The following is an 18,098-nucleotide window of genomic DNA, read 5'->3' on the forward strand; positions in this document are numbered from 1 at the left end:
GCACTGCGTCATAAACATAAAATGTTTAGGTCACTGTGTCAAGTTAAATATAGTTTAATACTTAGAACAAATATTGAGATCCCTTAGTTCGGATTTGCGCTCTATCAAGTGTTTTGAAAGCAAGAAACTAACGCTTGTTTGTGTTGTTTGTTGTGTTGGGTGTTTTTCTTCACTGTATAAACTGTGCATTACCACACAGCTGAAGTTTCACTTACTGCCCTCTGGAGTAAACAGGTGGTACTAAAAGCTTGCATTTCTCAGGAATCTTCCATATTACAGTCCAGGGGCATTGCGATTAATGGCGTACATTTTTTTTACGCGTTATTTTTAGTCAAATGAATCACACTGAATTAACGCATTAAATTGACAGCCATACAATGTGTGTATATATATATATATATATATATATATATATATATATATATATATATATATATATATATATATGTATACACATATATATACATACATATATATATATGTGTATACATATATATATATATATATATATATATATATATATATATATATATATATATATATATATGTATACACATATATATACATACATATATATATGTGTATACATATATATATATATATATATATATATATATATATATATATATGTGTGTAACATAAGAAATGTTCTGAATGTTTTTGTCATTTTTATATTATTGTGGGCTTATACCAAATTATCTTTTATTATCTATGTTTTACTATAGTAACAATCCCTGTAGTACACTAATGTTTTAACTGGTTTATAACAGGAAAAATTTAGTGCTTTTACAAACTTGTTATTTAGTTAACTCTAATGAAAACTGATATTGCATAAAAACTAAAAAAATATGTTAAGTATGTAGAAATACTAAGTATGAATTAATGTATAATTTATGGTGGAAAGTGCATCTTTTACTTAACAAAACAATAAACAGTGTCCTTTAATATTAAAACAATGTTAAAAAAAATAATTAGGCTTTAATATGTAACAAATATGAAAAATATAGTGCTACCAAAACTGCCGAAACATTGTCAATGTGTTTTTTACAGTGAATGTCTTACAAACGTTTTTTTTCTTTCAGTGTAACTATTGTATTTATGCAGAAATTAGGGTTAACCTGGTATTAACATTAGAATATCAAGCTGATTCAGTTTATATGAGTTGATAAATCTCATGAAAGATTACTTACGTTTTTGCCCATTTCTCCAACTCCTCATCGATATATTTCTTAGCGCTTTTTGGCTGCAGACCGAGTGAATTCCCCACAAAATAAACACAATCTTCAGAGCCATCCACAAGAGACAAATCCGCTGAAAAACACCAGCGAAATCAGGACAAATCTGAAGATAAACCACTCTGAGCAAAAAATCCAACATCGTGATACAATCCCCCTATGTGACCATAAACTCTGATATTCTAACTCATTCAGTGACAGTGGTGATAACTCTGTCTGCTCTGCTCATAAAATCATTATTTATAGGTGTATTATGCATGGACTCACACGGAGGTAGGTCAGATATTTTGGGGATGAAGAACTCCTGTCGCAGGTGGCTTAGATCATCATGTTGGTCCAGATGTTCTGCAACCCTTCGTGATGTAGTATGGCAGCTCAACTCCTGTGAGACTGTCATGATCATCTCCTGTAGTCTCTCCATGATCCACAATCTCAAACACAGATTACTCCTGTTTCAAATGAACCAAAACCTGATCAACTCGCAATAATATTTCCTCTTCTTTTCGATATGTAGATTCACTTAGACTCATTTAAACAGAAACTCAGCTCAGATGTCGCTTCAAACTCTCAGGTTGACACACTCTCACTTTACCCTTTAACCCCATGAGTAAATATCTCAAACTCGAGCTAATAATTTCTAGAAACAGTGATCATGTGCTACAGAAGAAATTATATAATAATTTGGATTATAACATAATTTATCATGTAGTCTCTCAGGAAGCTTCATACAGTATGAACAGAGGAAACACACATTTCCTGTTAACACATTTACAACAACTGTAATGTGATAATTCACTGCAGGTCACATGATTAAATTGTCAGATTGTTCCTCTACACACTTTTCCTTTCAGTGTAATCACCACCAAAACCCTGTCAGTTTCAAAAGCCTGCCAAGTTAGCAAATCAACAGCTAGAAAATCGAATATATTGCATGTTTTTCTATGTGGTAGATAGCTACAGTACCTAACCATGAAAATACAAAGACTACTGTTATTTAAAACATAACCAAAAGAGGTCACAATAAATTAAACACAGATATCATGTCGGAGGAGATAAAAAAGTCAATATCTCAGTTTCCAAATAGTAAGGCCCCAAGATAGATGGGTCCTATATATATATATATATATATACACACACACACACACACACACAGTATAGGCTATGTGTGCAGGACTGAATTTATTTTGATTTCTCATAGGATTTATTATTTCTGTATATGCCTACTCTATTGAGGACATTCATTTTGAAAAGTAGTCACAGACAACCTGTTAGTTCAGGAAACAAGAAGTTTCAGTAGTACTGCAGTGAGTCAGCAAAATGTAGTAGTTCTCTATATGTGACTCATCCTTAATCTTTCTTTGCATCTGTTAGACACAATGGTTGTGAGTATACAATGTAAAATGTATTGTGTGATACATGTGAGAATGTTATGATGTATATTTTCTTAGTTTGGTTGTCCTTATTTTATTGTCAATCAATCATTTTCTAATTTCATATATAGTGATTGTGCCTTTTATATATTTGTACAGTTTCACAGTTGAATCATAAACTTTGAAATGACTTGATGTCTCCAGTGAGGTCTTTTGAGTCACTGTTTAACTTACTGGATAGTTAGATGCCAGATAATTCTAATAAGGCCAGTACAATATGTACATTCTGCATAAATATTAAAGCAGTATTTTTATTTTTACAATAGAAAATGTCACTCTTGACACTGCTGGCTGCACAGACACACACACACACACACACATGCAGGCTCTGCTTTTTTTGGGCACCGTTTTATCTCACCCACCTCTCACTGTAAACATAGAATTCACAATTAGCCGCAATTCATTTCTTCATGTGAAAACCCTTAACGATTCCTCTCTCCACAGATGAATGCTTGGCCAAGCCCTCATCTCCACATAATTCCACCACCCGACTCAGATTGGGGGAACAGTCCGGCCTGCCCACTCCCCCCTTCCTAGAGAGGAAGTCTGCGACAGCCATCAGCGCCCCCAGTCTGTGGATCACCTCAAACTTAAACAGCTGGAGTGCCAGATACCAATGGGTGAAGCGAGCATTGGCATCCTTCATGCGGTGGAGCCATTGGAGCGGGGCATGGTCCGAACAAAAGGGTGAACGCCCGTCCCAGCAAATAGTAGCGGTGAGTGAGGATGCAATCCTTCTCTATGGTGCTGTAATTTGTCTCTCTCACAGAGAGCTTCCGACTAATGTACAGCACGGGGCGCTCCTACCCCTCCACCACCTGGGACAGTACAGCACCCAGCCCCCTGTCTGATGCATCCATCTGCAAAACAAAAGGGAGAGAGAAGTGGGAAGGGGAATGCAGAAGCTTTCTGCCAAAAAGTGCTGCTTTTACCTGTGTGAAAGCTTGTTGGCACAGCTCTGTCCACTGGACTGGTTCTGGAGCTCCCTTATTAGTGAGATCAGTCAGCGGACTGGTGAAGTCTGAATAATTAGGAACAAACCTTTGATAATAGCCAGCCCCAGGAACTGTCTCACCTCCTTTTGGGTCTTGGGTCTTGGGCATGACACAATTGCTGCGGTTTTATTAATTTGGGGCCGCACTTGCCCATGACCCAAGTGGAACCCCAGATACCGTACCTCCACCCATCCAGTTGTGCATTTTTTCGGGTTTGCTGTGAGCCCTGCCTGCCACAGCAACCTCAGAACTGCCCTCAGATGCTGCTTGTGCTGCTGCCAATCACTACTAAAGATAACAATATCATCCAAGTAGGCAGCGGCATACACGGAGTGCGGTCGGAGTATCCTGTTGTTGTAAACTTTTTCTTTGTCGTCGAAGCAGAGACAGGAGACGTTGGGATATCTTTTAAGCAGAATTTACTCTTTATTGAGAAGTTGCTGTTGCATCTCTGTAGTCATCCAAGTCTAACTCAATAACTCGTACGATAGAGTTTTATACCTTTCAAGGGTGAGGGATTTACATAGAGGTGGAGACACTCTGAAACAAAGCATGTAAATGAGGTACAGGAGTCAACTCGTTACCTGAAATTCCCCAGCCCTGATCTCATCAGCATAACAGTGTGATTCGAATGCACAGAAACTAATCTAATCAGCCGGACTATTCAACGACTGGGTCAGGGGCTCCAAGAGACATTTAAAGACAAAAGGTGACAGTCTCAGCAATCCGATTAATTTAACTTACAATAGAGAGATCAGGACAGGCAGGAATCTCTTGCTGGAAATCCTGACAGGCAGGTCTGTGACATCATTTATACCTCAAATACTGAATTCAATCTACTAAAATTTCTCAGTTTATATACTATTGTATTGGAACCTAAATTAAACATTTAATAAATTTGTAATACAACACTGTCCATTAGATGCTGAAACTTAGCCGGGCCCCAAACAAATCAAACGGAAAGGTCACAAATTGGTGTAACCCAAACAGTGTGTAGTAGGGGCAGTTTTTTCACAGGGCATTGGTGTCAAGGGGACACTATGTATTGCTGACATTGAAAATCAGTTAGGTACTTTGTCTTTAACCATGCACAATAGAGTTAAGAACTTGGGTGTCATCTTTTATTCTGACTTATTATTTGATAAGCAGATAAATGCTGTTGTTAAATGAAGCTTTTTTCATCTAAGGTCCATTGCTAAATTAAAAAATTTTCTCTCACAGAAGGACTTGGAAATAGTGATTCATGCTGTTATTACATCCGGCTGGACTACTGCAACGCCTTATATGTGGGTCTGTCTCAGTCTTCTTTTTCACGTCTGCAAGTAGTCCAGAATGCAGCAGCTAGACTTCTAGCGTGTACCAAGAAAAGAGAGCATATTACTCCTGTTCTCGCTTCCCTACATTGGCTTCCAGTAAGCTACAGAGTTAAATTCAAGGTTCTGCTGTATGTTTATAAGGCCTTGCATGGTTTAGTCCTTCAGTACATTGCTGATTTACTTCAACAACATTCTGCACCTAGGTCTCTTCGATCATCAAATCAGTTACTCCTCTCTGTTCCCCATTCCCGTTTGAAAACCAAAGGTGATCGGGCATTTATGGTTGCGGCCCCCAGGTTGTGGAATGCTCTCCCATTTGTTGTTAGGTCTTCTTCCTCACTGCCTATATTTAAATCTAGATTCGGCCTCTTCGGCGACACCATCGAGGACTTCACCCAGCAGTTCTCTGCGGTGAGGAAACAGACAGAGGCTATCTCACATATTCCATGGGCCATGCCCCGCCTGCTTGCCGAGGGCTTCCTCCTGCGGCAAAGAAACGCCCTGCTCCGTCTCAACCCAGGCCCAGCTCTCAGCCCACGCGTTGAGCACCCCGCAGGAAGTCGACACCCCCCGCCTCACGGACCCCCTCGAGGACCCATAAGGTTCCCAGGCACACCTGAGGCGATCGACCCAGGGACCAAGACGTTAGCTCCAGAGCAGGTAAGCAGACTGCTCCGTCCCCCGGTGGAGGGCCGGGAGGAAAATCTTTTGTTGGATTTATTTCATTTGCCGCACCCCCTAGACGGGGCTGTGGTACCCACATTCTTAATAAAAGAGCTATTTCCTTTGTCTCTGGGTCACCTGGCCCGCAAATGCCATTCTCACGGCACTCTGCCGCCACACCTCAACAGTCCTGGCACGCTGGATGCGGACCCTCCGCCCTCAGCCCCATGACTGTTCCCCGGCTGGCCGGTTCTTATGAGTCCAGAGGACGCCGCTACAGGACCTCCTTCTCAATCACAAACCCACCCCCTGCTGGGAGTGCAGAGCAAGGTAAGTGCTTTGAGTCTTTTCTCAGCACTAGAGCCTCAGGATGCATCCTCGCCTCCCGACAACATACTGCGTTCTCTGCCCCGCTGCGAAGCCCCACCGGGGACGTCAAAAATAATTGTCCCTTTGGTGCCCCTAGCACGGAGCTTGGATGCGTGGCTTTCACTTCCCAACCCGTCACGCTGGCTGGCCTGGACATAAAACGCCGCCAGCGTGTGTTCGCAGCCCAGGCACACGAGGCAGCTTTTTTGACCGTCAGAAGTGGAGAGAAATCAACCGCATCCAGGAACTACACAGAGGCGAAAGGGCATCTTGCAATGAAAGCACTGTCGAAGCGCCCAGGGTGCTTTAAGTGCACTGTAAGTCGCTTTGGATAAAATGTAAATGTAATGTAAATGTACTGCGTGCAGAGAGGAGAAAACTGCTGGAATGCGCCGTCAGATCCAACAGAAGCTCTCTTGAGGTGGGTGAAGCAGTCATGCCACACAGCTCGCTGATCACACAACCATTCGGCTCCGAAGAAAAAAATCTGTCTGACATTCGCTCACCCGCTCCCCTTTATACCCGTATGTCCGGGGCGGGCATGCAAATTCTGTCTGTCAACTTGACATTGGCCTTTTCTCAAGTTCAGAGGTACGTGAGGCTCTCAGAAGAGACCCCTTGTGTCACTACAATCGACACAACGTCGAGTGAGTGACAAAAGGGGAACAAGACAACTTCACTTATATTCATAAACAAAATACAACAATAGCTAAAGTAAACTGCTGGACTCACAATTAGAACAACTGAACACACTGAGTGCTGGTGTTAAACCTCTTGTCTTGAGGACTGCATCTCTCCACGCTTGCACTTTTTTGTTAAATCATTTAGTTAAATCCTTATCCTAGTTAAGTTCCTTTTCTTAAATCCATTTCCTTCTTTTAGCCTTTGAGCCACTGAGCTCAGCCTCTGACTTATATGGCAGACAACATTTTTCTAATTAAGAAAAGAGCAGTCAATTGATATATGCCCCCTGGTGCCCCTATCCCCCCGATCCTGCTAGAGTGTTTGGTCTCCGCCTCCTGTGTTTTATTATAAGGGGAGTCAGGTGAATCACTCACACTTCTTCAGATCCCTCCTGCGAAGAGGACAAGATGGTAAGTGACATCACTTCCCTTTTCTGATGGATTTTTTTTTTCCTTATTATGTTAAGACTCGTGATAGCTGGTCAGAGAGGTCTGAATATTCTAAATTTAAACCTGAAGTAATAAAATCTCTTTAATATAATGACATGAATATTGTCAATATGGCCCCTCGTTTCTATGTTATAAGATATAATATGGCATTCTAACTATTATTAACTAAAAATCTGGGCATGTATTGCAGAAACTTCCTCTTTTAATTGATAAGATCTGAAATGGTCATGTTTACTAAACAAATATAACATGATTCTAGAGTTTAGATGTCTGGAAATATCAGGGAATTTTAAATGTAGGATTTCCAGGCCTGGAAATGTGAAAATATATATAGAGAGAATTAAGATTTGCCTGTTATGCTAATATAAATATTTTTTTGAAAGAAGAATTCCAATGATAAATGAAAAAGTCATTGAAAAAATATTTAGATGAAATATTGATGTTGGTCAAACATGGTTTCAACCTGAAACATTTTACTACTGAGTGGAAAAATTTATCACATGAGTAATAATTTAACTTTTACAGAAAAGTCTGTTTTTCAACAGAGAGTGCAAAATAATGTCTATATTAATTCCTTCATTGTCGCGAATCGTTTAGCTTTCGTTCATATGAACATAATTTATATTTCAAAGTTATTATACAAAAAAAGGAAACCTGAGTAATGTGCTTAAATGTAACTACCTTTATTGAAGGTGTAATCTGATAGCAAGAATTGAAAATACATTTTAATCAGATTACACCCTACAGTGGTATGTACATATGAGTATTTTAGATAATTGTTAGTGAGATATACTATCAGTATGCTTCCAGTCTGACATTTTGACACACTTTACTGAATTTATGTTTCTCATGACCTTTAAAACCTTGTTTTGATCCAAAGGCTTATACTTGAACACTTGAGATTAGTTTTGTAGACAAATATAAATCATACAAAACAGATTTTTTTTTTCAGTGTGGAAAGCACTCATACAGTCTGTCTCACTGTCACATTGACACATGAGTACTCAACATTTACATTTACATTACATTATGCATTTGGCAGACGCTTTTATCCAAAGCGACTTACAGTGCACTTATTACAGGGACAATCCCCCTGGAGCAGATAGGGTTAAGGGCCTTGCTCAAGGGCCCAACAGTGGGATCTTGGTGGTGCTGGGGCTTGAACCCCCAACCTTCTGGTCAGTAACCCTGAGCCTCAACCACTGAGCCACCACAAAATGTGTAAATGTCAGGGAACTGAATTTTCTATTTCCATTCAACAATTCCTGAATAATTAATGAGAATTCATATTAAGGGTCATGGAAAAGTCTCACCATATAGTGGCCAGTAAGTTGAATCCCCATTGAGTCACAATCAAATATCAGGAGGTGTTGTGTCTTATCGAAATTTTTTACATTTACAGTATCAGTTTAATTAATTAAAAGTCATTTCGTAAAGTCATCAAAAGTACAAAATAACAAATGGAAGTCTGCTCCAACACATTCCTTAAAAAAAATGCCATGATTTATATTTGTTTACAAAACTAATCTCAAGCATTGAAGTATAAGCCTTTGGATCAAAACAAGGTTTTTAAGGTCATGAGAAACATAAATTCAGTAAAGTGTGTCAAAATGTCAGATTGGAAGAATGCTGTAGGCTAGTAATAATAATTATCTAAAATACTCATATGTAAACACCACTGTAGGGTGTAATCTTTTAATCACATTACTCAGGTTACCTTTTTTAAAAATAATATTATTTATGTATAATACCTTTGAAATATAAATTATGTTCATATGTACGACAGTTAAACAGTTTGCGACAATGAAGGAAGAAATATAGACATTATTATGCACTCACTGTGGAAAAACAAACGTTTCTGTTAAAAAAAAAAGTGTTTTAGAAAGTAACTTAAAAGTTAAGTGATACATGTGATACATGTGATACAATTTTCCAGTCAAGTATTAATCAGTAAATAAATGTTATCACAATTTTAGAGAAGTAATTAGTAATTTGTAGAGGATTACATTGGTACAGATGTTTAAAGATCAATTAGTCAAATATTTCCTCAGTCACACAGAACAATTGTTCTTACAGAGAATATTTAACATGTTTTAGATAAACCTAAGAGGCATCTCTCTAGTAAATCAAGGGTCACTGTAGGGTTTGATTAACTGTTGACCCAGTATCGTCCATGGCATGGCGATCGATCAAATGTTTGTGCTGTGGCTTTTCCTGTTCAACTGATTCATGAGGTTATTATCTGTAGTTTATCATTAACTCAGGGTTTGGCTGTACAGATAAAAACTGTTCTTCTTATCATCACATGTTAAACAGTAATTTTACAGATTTATTTCCTGAGGAAATTCTAAAAGCCTGTGTGAACCTTTTTTCCCTATTTCAACATCATATGCACATAAGAATTATTAATGTGAGAATTACCTGTTTTGTCATGTTTTTCTTGAGTGATACAGGCATATCAATATGGAAACTCTTTTGAAATTTGATTTCAAATTGTGAATATTTGTCCACTTACAATAAAAAGCGTGTGAAAATTATACATTCTTGATTTATTTCTTTATGTCTGACAGGTGTTCACTATTAAGGACATGAGCTTTAAGGCCGGAATGGAGATGAAGATCTCTGGAAAGGTTAAAGCTGACTGTGATGGGTGTGTACAGCTGAAAAATATGTGATTGGTTTTGCACCTTAATAAAGGGATAGTTCACCCAAAAATGAAAATAAAACAAAAAACACTAGGTTTAATTCAGAGACTAAATGCATTTTAGTGTTTATTAGGACTGGGTAAAAATATTGATTTTCGATGCATCGCGATCTTCATTTGAATAATCTCAATATCAGTGAAGCAGAGACTCATTTATTGTAATGTGTGTCCAAAGACGAGATCCACACAATCCATTTGTTGTTGAAGAATGTCTCTTTTAATATCCTTTCTGTTCTTTACGGTCAGTTCTTGATAAAAAAACTAAATGCCCAGCTCTAGTATTTATCTTGGACATGTTTGCATATTGTGTCTCATGCTTGTATTTCTCTCTTTGGTTCACAGGTTCTCCATCAATGTCGGTCATGACACAGATGTAATCGCTCTTCACTTTAACCCTCGATTTAACCAGCGAGGAGACAACAACATCATTGTGTGCAACTCGAAACAAGGTGGCTGGGGCGATGAACATCGTGAGAAATGTTTCCCTTTTCAACAAGGCGAAGAGTTTAAGGTGACCACTAGTGGCCCTGCCTACTTTGACTGACTGACTTCTAGTTATTGAACTGAGCAGGATAGTAAACATTCAAGAGATAGACAAAGAGGTCTTTATAACATTTAACAGACACTTGTTATCTTTGTTGTGAGCTGTGTCTATGGATTCTGTGGCCCCACCCACAAGCTTGTAAAACTAATCAACCGAATGGGAAAATTTTTCATATAATAATTAAAAAATGAAAAATATCCCTGAAAAACAAACAAACTCTTTGGCTGAACTTGATTCAGTCATGAACAGTGGTTCCACATGTTTGAAATAAGTTATCTTTAATTAAAAGTACCATGTCATTTCAACTTAAATACTTAAAAACACTTATTTTTGACATTTACTCCCTGTCAAGTCCCATGCAGATCATGCTGGAAAATAGAAGTCCTTTCAATTAACCAAACAAAAAAATATGGTGGCTCAGCAGTTAAGGCTCTGGGTTACTGACCGAAAGGTCGGGGGTTCAAGCCCCAGCACCACCAAGATGCCATTGTTGGGCCCTTGAGCAAGGCCCTTGACCCTATCTGCTCCAGGGGCGCTGTTTACATTTACATTTATGCATTTGGCAGACGCTTTTATCCAAAGCGACTTACAGTGCAATTATTACAGGGACAATCCCCCCGGAACAACCTGGAGTTAAGTGCCTTGCTCAAGGGCACAATGGTGGTGGCTGTGGGGTTCGAACCAACGACCTTCTGATTAACAGCCCTGTGCTTTTGCCACTACGCCACCACCACTCCTTTTCAGCTGTTTCATAGCTGACCCTGCGCTCTGACCCCAGCTTAGTTGGGATATGCGAAAACAACTGCATTTCATTGGCTCTGTACCTGTACTCTGCACAATGACAATAAAGTTGAATTTTAATCTTAATAAAAATGGATTAAGTAAAGCTGAAAAGATACTTCTTTTAGTTGAATCAACTCAAAAAGTTGTTACCTTGGTTACAGTAACCAAGATTTGAATAATACGAACATGGGAGGATTGAGTAAAAATTACAATAATGAAAGTTAATTTATTTGAGTGTGATTTATCAGCCTCTGCACAAATCCGTTGATCACTAGTAGTGATAGCTTAAAAATCAATCAATTAAACTAGTTTTTCTTTAGTTTTCTCTTTATTTTATGTGCTCTAATGTAGTCAGTCTATATTTCTACCCTTTAAAAAGTTTCAGTTTGACAGTCTACAAACTTTGCCATTAGACGGGCAGAAATTCTGATTTATTGCTATATTTGCTGCTATTCTTTTAATGTTGTCTGTACATCTGTTAGCAGAGACTGCTATTATTTTAAGTAATATTCTGGGTTCAATAGAATCTCTATCAACAGCATTTGTGGCATAATGTTGATTATAACAAAAATTATCCTTTTCTTAAAAACTAAAAGCAACTGAGGTTTGAAGTTTAATTGAGATTGAAAAATCGAGGTTACAGTGAGGCACTTACAATGGAAGTGAATGGGTCAAATATTTGGAGGGTTTGGAGGCAGAAATGTCAAGTTTATCATTTTAAAAAAGCACTAATATTAATTCTTCTGTTAAAATGTGTGTATTTTTTCAGCTCTAAAGCTGTTCAAATAGTCATTTTACGATTTAAGTGTTTATGACATTATGTCGTCATGGAAACAAAGTTGTAAAAATGGATATACATTTATACAGAAAAGGTTAGCAAGTGATTTTATCACACTAAAATCACGTGAACACACATATTGTTTACGTCTTGTGAGTTGACTTCCATTGTAAGTACCTCGCTGTGACCCAGAATGTAGATTATTTGTTTTTTAAGAAAAGGAGGGACAAGTCAAAATTAATTTAATTTGAGTGGAAATCAACATTATGCCACAAATGCTGTCTATTGAGCTTAACTTGAATTGAAATATTCATTTACAAACAAAATTTCAGCACCAGTCTATTATTGTGGCCAAATCTATTTCAGATAAACCAGTCCCTAAAAAACACAAACAACAAAACAAACTGACCAGAATAAGCTGCAATGTGGACCAGACTGTATGCTGATAGTCAAAAGTCTGACTACATGACACCAGTATAAATGGGTATTTTTCTTGGAGTAATATATTCAGATGTCCTTTGCTGTGTAAAGACTACTCAAATCTACCCAGAGTTTAATTGACTCACAATAACATTGTGGCACAACTTTTATGTCACGGACACTACGTAAAAAAAGCACCAAATTCCTTGGTGTTCACTTGGCGGAGAGCCTCACCTGGTCTCTCAACACCAGCTCTATCACCAAGAAAGCCCAGCAGCGTCTCTACTTTCTTCGAAGGCTGAGGAAAGCACATCTCCCAACCCCCATCCTCACTACATTCTATAGAGGGACTATTGAGAGCATCCTGAGAAGCTGCATCACTGCCTGGTTTGGGACTTGCACCGTTTTGGACCGCAAAGCCCTGCAGAGGATAGTGAGGACAGCTGAGAAGATCATCGGGGTCTCTCTTCCCTCCATCAAAGACATTTACAAAAAACACTGCATCCACAAAGCAACCAGCATTGTGGATGACCCCACACACCCCTGACACAAACTCTTCACCCTCCTGCCGTCTGGCAAGAGGTACAGAAGCATTCGGGCCCTCACGGCCAGACTGTGTAACAGCTTCTTCCCTCAAGCCATCAGACTCCTCAATACTCAGAGACTGGTTTGACACACACGTGTCCTGAGTTGCACTTTAATTACCGTCACTTTATAACTGTCTGCTACCTCAATAACTGCTATGTGCATAGAACATTATCTCATAGTATGTTATGTTTACATTTTTAGAAACTGTCATCTTTTTGCACTACTGAGTACTGGTCGGCGCTGCACTGTCTATTGTCCTGTTCATTGTCAGAAATTTGTTGTACTGTCCTGTACTTTTTGCACATGTTTGCACGTGCACTTTATATAGGTATATGTAGTTTTTTTATATAGGTATTTTATTTCGTTGTGTTGTCTCATGTGGTCCTGTGTTGGTCCTTTGTTGTTTTTATGGAGCACCATGGTCCTGGAGGAACGTTGTCTCGTTTTGCTGTGTACTGTACTAACTGTATATGGTTGAAACAACAATAAAAACCACTTGACTTGACTTGACTTGAGGGGCTGCAGGGGCACTCTGTCCACCAGTCATGTCTAACTGCATTATCTGAATGTTCTTTGAGCAGTGCTGTAACATATTTTCTGTAGGTTAGTTGCCTGGATTTGGTCGTTTGAAATATTACAGCAGCTCATGACACAATGACTCATATAACTTTACCCTTTGTACTTATTAACCAACTTCTTATGCAATAAATCATCCACCACCCAAGTGAGGCACTAAAGGAGCACCCTCTGTTGGCTGAAACACAGATTTGAGGATAAATTCAACTGCCATGGAACACCTAATATTTTTTATTTGTATTTTGTCTAACACAATGACATTCATACATGTTTGAGTGTCCAAATACCTCCCTGTATGTGATTGTTCCTGTTCTGTTTCATGTTACCTTCATTGATTGCTATGTCTGTGTCTTTCCTCCAATAGTTGAGCATCACCTTCAACAATGGCACCTTCTTTATCAAACTCCCTGAAGGCACCATGATGAGCTTCCCCAACCGCTTTGGAGATGACGCATTCAAACACATCCATGTGGCCGGAGACGTGAAGATCCTGAGCATTAAGGTCAAATGAGCAGTGAGTTCTGATGATGGACGGTTACGCTCACCTCAACACCTTCAATTTCTGCACTCCTTTCATCATCAGAGCTCCTGTCTTGTGTTCTACAGCAAGCAGTGGCTTTGAGTTCTGAGTGCACTGAATCAGAAAACCACACCACACTGACAAATAAAACCACTGAATCCACAAAATGTGAATAGAGTTTTTATTCTCTGGTGTTCTGAGGTGCTATAATAAGTGATAATAAAGGATAGGTCCTATAGAGCACAATAGTCTGGTCCTTGAAATACAGATCTCATTAATTTTCTCTATAGGTGAATTGATTATTAACTATAACGTTAAAGACAGACCTACCGTGAGCTCTGAGTTTGTTAATCACTGGCATATGCTTCTGTTGAAGCCATCAGTCATCATGTTATTTCAATTTAATAAATTACAGTAAATAAGTAAAAAACACGTTAAATCATGGAAGTCCTGTTGAAGAACGTCTAGGTTACGTATGTAACCTCCGTTCCCCGATGGAGGGAACGAGACGTTGTGTCAGAGAAGCGACACTAGGGGTCTCTCTTGAGCGCCGATATTCACCTCTGAACTATGAAAAAAGGCCAATGAGAGTTGGCAGCCAGTATTTGCATGTCCCGCCCCCGGACATACGGGTATTTAAGCGGCGCAAATACGGGAGTTCATTCAGGATTTTTCTGAGGAGCCGGAAATGGTCCGGCCACAACAGTGGCTCGGCTCAGCGACGTGGCAGGGGAGACACAACGTCTCGTTCCCTCCATCGGGGAACGGAGGTTACATACGTAACCTAGATGTTCCCCTTCTGTCGCTCTCTCCACGTTGTGTCAGAGAAGCGACACTAGGGGTCCACTTAAAAGTGCCATGCGCTGAGCCGTGATACGTGAACTGCCGATACAGGAGCGAGCAGGTATTCTTACGTGCAGGACGACCAACTGTATCAGGCTGCACGTACCCTTCCCCAATGCCCCATTTAAGCCATCAGACTCCTTATCGTTACCCTGGAGGGGGGAACAAGGTGATGGCCGCCAACCTGGGAACGGGCCAAGCTGGCTGGGCCTCTTTTCTCTCTCTGTTTCTCGCATAGAGCACCTACGGCCGGGGCCCTTACACGCATTGAGGGAAGGGGGTCTTAGCCCTTCTTCTAGGGCGGAGAAGGCCCTGTGGAGGCCACACCTACCCGGCAGGGGAGGCAACGTTTTAGTGGCAAATACATCAGATGGCCTAACTTAGGACCTATGTGGAAAAGTTGGTGCGGTGGTAGACCCAACCCCGTAGGGGGGGATAGCGAACAGCACGGCGACCGAGGCAGCTGAGACACGGGGGTCCGCTCGTGAGGGGACAGTACCGTGGCATTACACACAGGGGGAGTCCGAACAGGAGGCCTTACCTGGGAAAGGGAAGAAATGTAACGACAGACAATTTCTTCACCTCGTTGCTGTCAAACAAAACCACCATTGTTGGCACAATTAATAAAATCAGATGAGAGATGCCCCCATGTACACAGGCACAGTCTGCCAGTTGAGTTTACTTGCACATAGAATACATAAATTGCATTAATATAGTATTTTTTTCGTTTTTCTTTTGTATCTGTTTTTTTTTTTTTATATTCTGATATTCTGTATTTTATCTTGCGTATTATAGCAGAGTGTGTAGTATAATGGAAAATTCATATATGTTTGTAGCCTATATCCCTATTTACTAAATATTTACAATTTACCAAAAAGCCAGAAACGCATGAATAATTTGTTTCGCCTACATTTTTACAGTTGTTTTTCAAGTTCAATAAATTGTAAAAACAAAGCCTCTCCCATGTCTTTATTGTATACACACAAAACAATGACACTTATACACCATGTGCCGTTTTCACAATGGAGTCAATGTGTGTCTCCCACTTCAGGTCCTGAGAGATGGTAGTGCCCAGGAACCTGAATGACTCCACTGCTGTCACAGTGCTGTTCAGATTGGTGAGGGGGGTTGCCCAAATTAGCATTCCATTGTGTGTGTGTCAGAGAGGGGTTGGGATGTTGGAAATGTATCAAATCGAAATATGAGGTCAATTTGCAAATGCTAAGCTGATAATTATGCGTACACATTTTAAATGTTAAAAATCACTATTTTATCCAATAAAATAAATGTGGGTGCGTGCGTCCGTGCACTGTCAAAAGAATATGTTGAGAGCATATCACAAACTTATTGTATCATGGTAGGTTGGATCACACTGCACAAAAATGTCTCCCATCTGCTCGTCGATGTTTAGACCTCTTGGCGTAGAAACAAGTGGACTCTTCCTTCGATCACAACGTAATTTATGCCAAACGAGAACGAAATTATACAAGCATATCCTAAAATAAAGCATTTATATGCCAACATTTTTTTATAAATATGAAATCTGTTCAAGAACAAACTGGACTTAATTGCACACACACACAAAACAGAATATTAAAGAAGTCATTATTATCTTATTATTATAATTATTATTATGATATAAGAACTATTTCTTATATCATAATAATAATTATAAATACAGCTGCAAGCAGCAATGCGGATTCCTCCTCAAAATGGCAAATCATTTCAAATTGATCAGTAGAGGATTGGGGTTAAACCCTCTCAATGGATGAATCCAAAAAACACGTATTTCTGTCTGAATCCTAAACGAAACATTTTCAGTGTACAGGAAAATCCATCATACCGGACCTTATGGATCCTTGAGGCTTTTTTGGTCCCAATGAGAAATGAGGCATGTACACCAAGTTTCAGAAGAATTGGTTAAATGGCGTGGAAATGGTATCTGAAATGAGGAATGTACATTAAGTTTCAGGACGAATTTGACAAATTGGGTGAAAATGCCATCAGTTTGAAAATTGGACATTTGGGCGTGGTCTGTAAGCCCCTAAGGGTGAATGTGGGCCATTCTTGATTTGTGGGTTCCTGTTGGCCTGTAGTATCAAAGTAGCAATTTAGAACATTTTTGAACAGAAAATTAGACATTTGGGCATGGTCTGTAGGGCCCCCCTATTGGCGAATGTGGTCCATTCTTGGTTTGTGTGTTCCTGTTGGCCTGTACTATCAATGTAACAAATTAGAAAATTTTTGACCGGAAAATGGGAATTTTGGCGTGGCCTGTAGCGCCCCCTAGGGGCGAATGTTGGCCATTCTTGGTTTGTGGGTTCCTGTTGGCCTGTAGTATCAATGTACCAAATTAGCATTCATTTTATGCATTGTAAAAATAAGTGAATGTTAAAGGGATATTTGATCATTTCCTCACCCTCGTGCAGTCCCAGATGTGTATGACTTTCTTCTGCAGAAATTGAATGGAGATGTTTAGAAGAATATCTCAGCTCTGTTGGTCCTTTCAATGTAAGTAAATGAGAAGTGGTGAGAAACAAATCAATAATTAAGTCATTTTTTACTATAAATCTCTACTTTCACTTCCACAAGCGCTCTTCTCTCTTAAGAGTTCTTTTTCTGTGTTTTTTTATTTTTTTGTTTTTGTGATTTACATAAGCATATCACCCCTCCTGAGCAGGGTGGACAATTTATAGTAAAACAAAATAAAAATACTCTATATACTACATATATTGATCTTTTTCACACCCACACCTATAATATCCCTTCTGAAAGTATGGATTAAACCACTGGAGTGTTATGGGTTACTTTTTATGTTGCATTTATGTGATTTTTGTTGATGTGAGTTCTGATCACCATTCAAGTGCATTGAAAGCACCAACAGGGCTGAGAAAGAAAGAAATACACATCTGGGATAGAAAGAGGGTGAGTAAATGATGAGAGAAATATCTATTTGGGGTAAACTAATTTTATTTGAAAGACTATCTAGGCACATAATAACACTGCATAGCTGTGACTGTTTATAACTATTTCAAAATGTAAAGGCTCACACTTTAAATGGTCAGTGCTTTGCTTTTTAAATCATTAAAATAGCAACAGATCCAGTGAAAAAATGGAGATTGAGTGATTGTTTTTACATTTTACATGCCATTCAAAAAGTGACATTCTACCACGTAAGAGAGAAATAAAAAAACTTAAAAT

At 39.1% G+C, this 18,098-nt stretch overlaps 2 protein-coding genes across 3 annotated transcripts in view; one reads left to right on the plus strand and one right to left on the minus strand.

Annotated features, from left to right (window-relative positions):
* Positions 1 to 4,892, minus strand: part of kynu (kynureninase) — a 26,128-nt gene extending 21,236 nt beyond the window's left edge. Inside the window, exons 1-4 of one of the 2 annotated variants that reach the window (XM_052141405.1) lie at positions 3,598 to 4,892; positions 3,028 to 3,525; positions 1,503 to 1,684; positions 1,191 to 1,311 (exon numbers count right to left, since the gene is read on the minus strand). In XM_052141405.1, the coding sequence (XP_051997365.1) occupies positions 1,191 to 1,311; positions 1,503 to 1,656 (275 nt within the window). In that variant the 5' untranslated portion in view covers positions 1,657 to 1,684; positions 3,028 to 3,525; positions 3,598 to 4,892. Of the gene's footprint in view, positions 1 to 1,190; positions 1,312 to 1,502; positions 1,685 to 3,027 lie in introns of both variants that reach the window. The other variant, XM_052141404.1, reaches the window with a different exon arrangement.
* A 2,131-nt stretch (positions 4,893 to 7,023) lies between these two features.
* Positions 7,024 to 14,221, plus strand: LOC127654279 (beta-galactoside-binding lectin-like). Its single transcript, XM_052141406.1, has 4 exons — positions 7,024 to 7,102; positions 9,712 to 9,791; positions 10,188 to 10,356; positions 13,899 to 14,221. Exons 1-4 carry the CDS (start codon positions 7,100 to 7,102, stop codon positions 14,043 to 14,045), a joined length of 399 nt encoding a protein of 132 aa, XP_051997366.1. The 5' UTR covers positions 7,024 to 7,099; the 3' UTR covers positions 14,046 to 14,221.
* The last annotated feature ends 3,877 nt before the right edge of the window (positions 14,222 to 18,098 follow it).

The sequence above is a fragment of the Xyrauchen texanus genome, chromosome 13 (genome assembly GCF_025860055.1).
Source record: "Xyrauchen texanus isolate HMW12.3.18 chromosome 13, RBS_HiC_50CHRs, whole genome shotgun sequence".
In the NCBI taxonomy this organism is placed as follows: Eukaryota; Metazoa; Chordata; class Actinopteri; order Cypriniformes; family Catostomidae; genus Xyrauchen; species Xyrauchen texanus.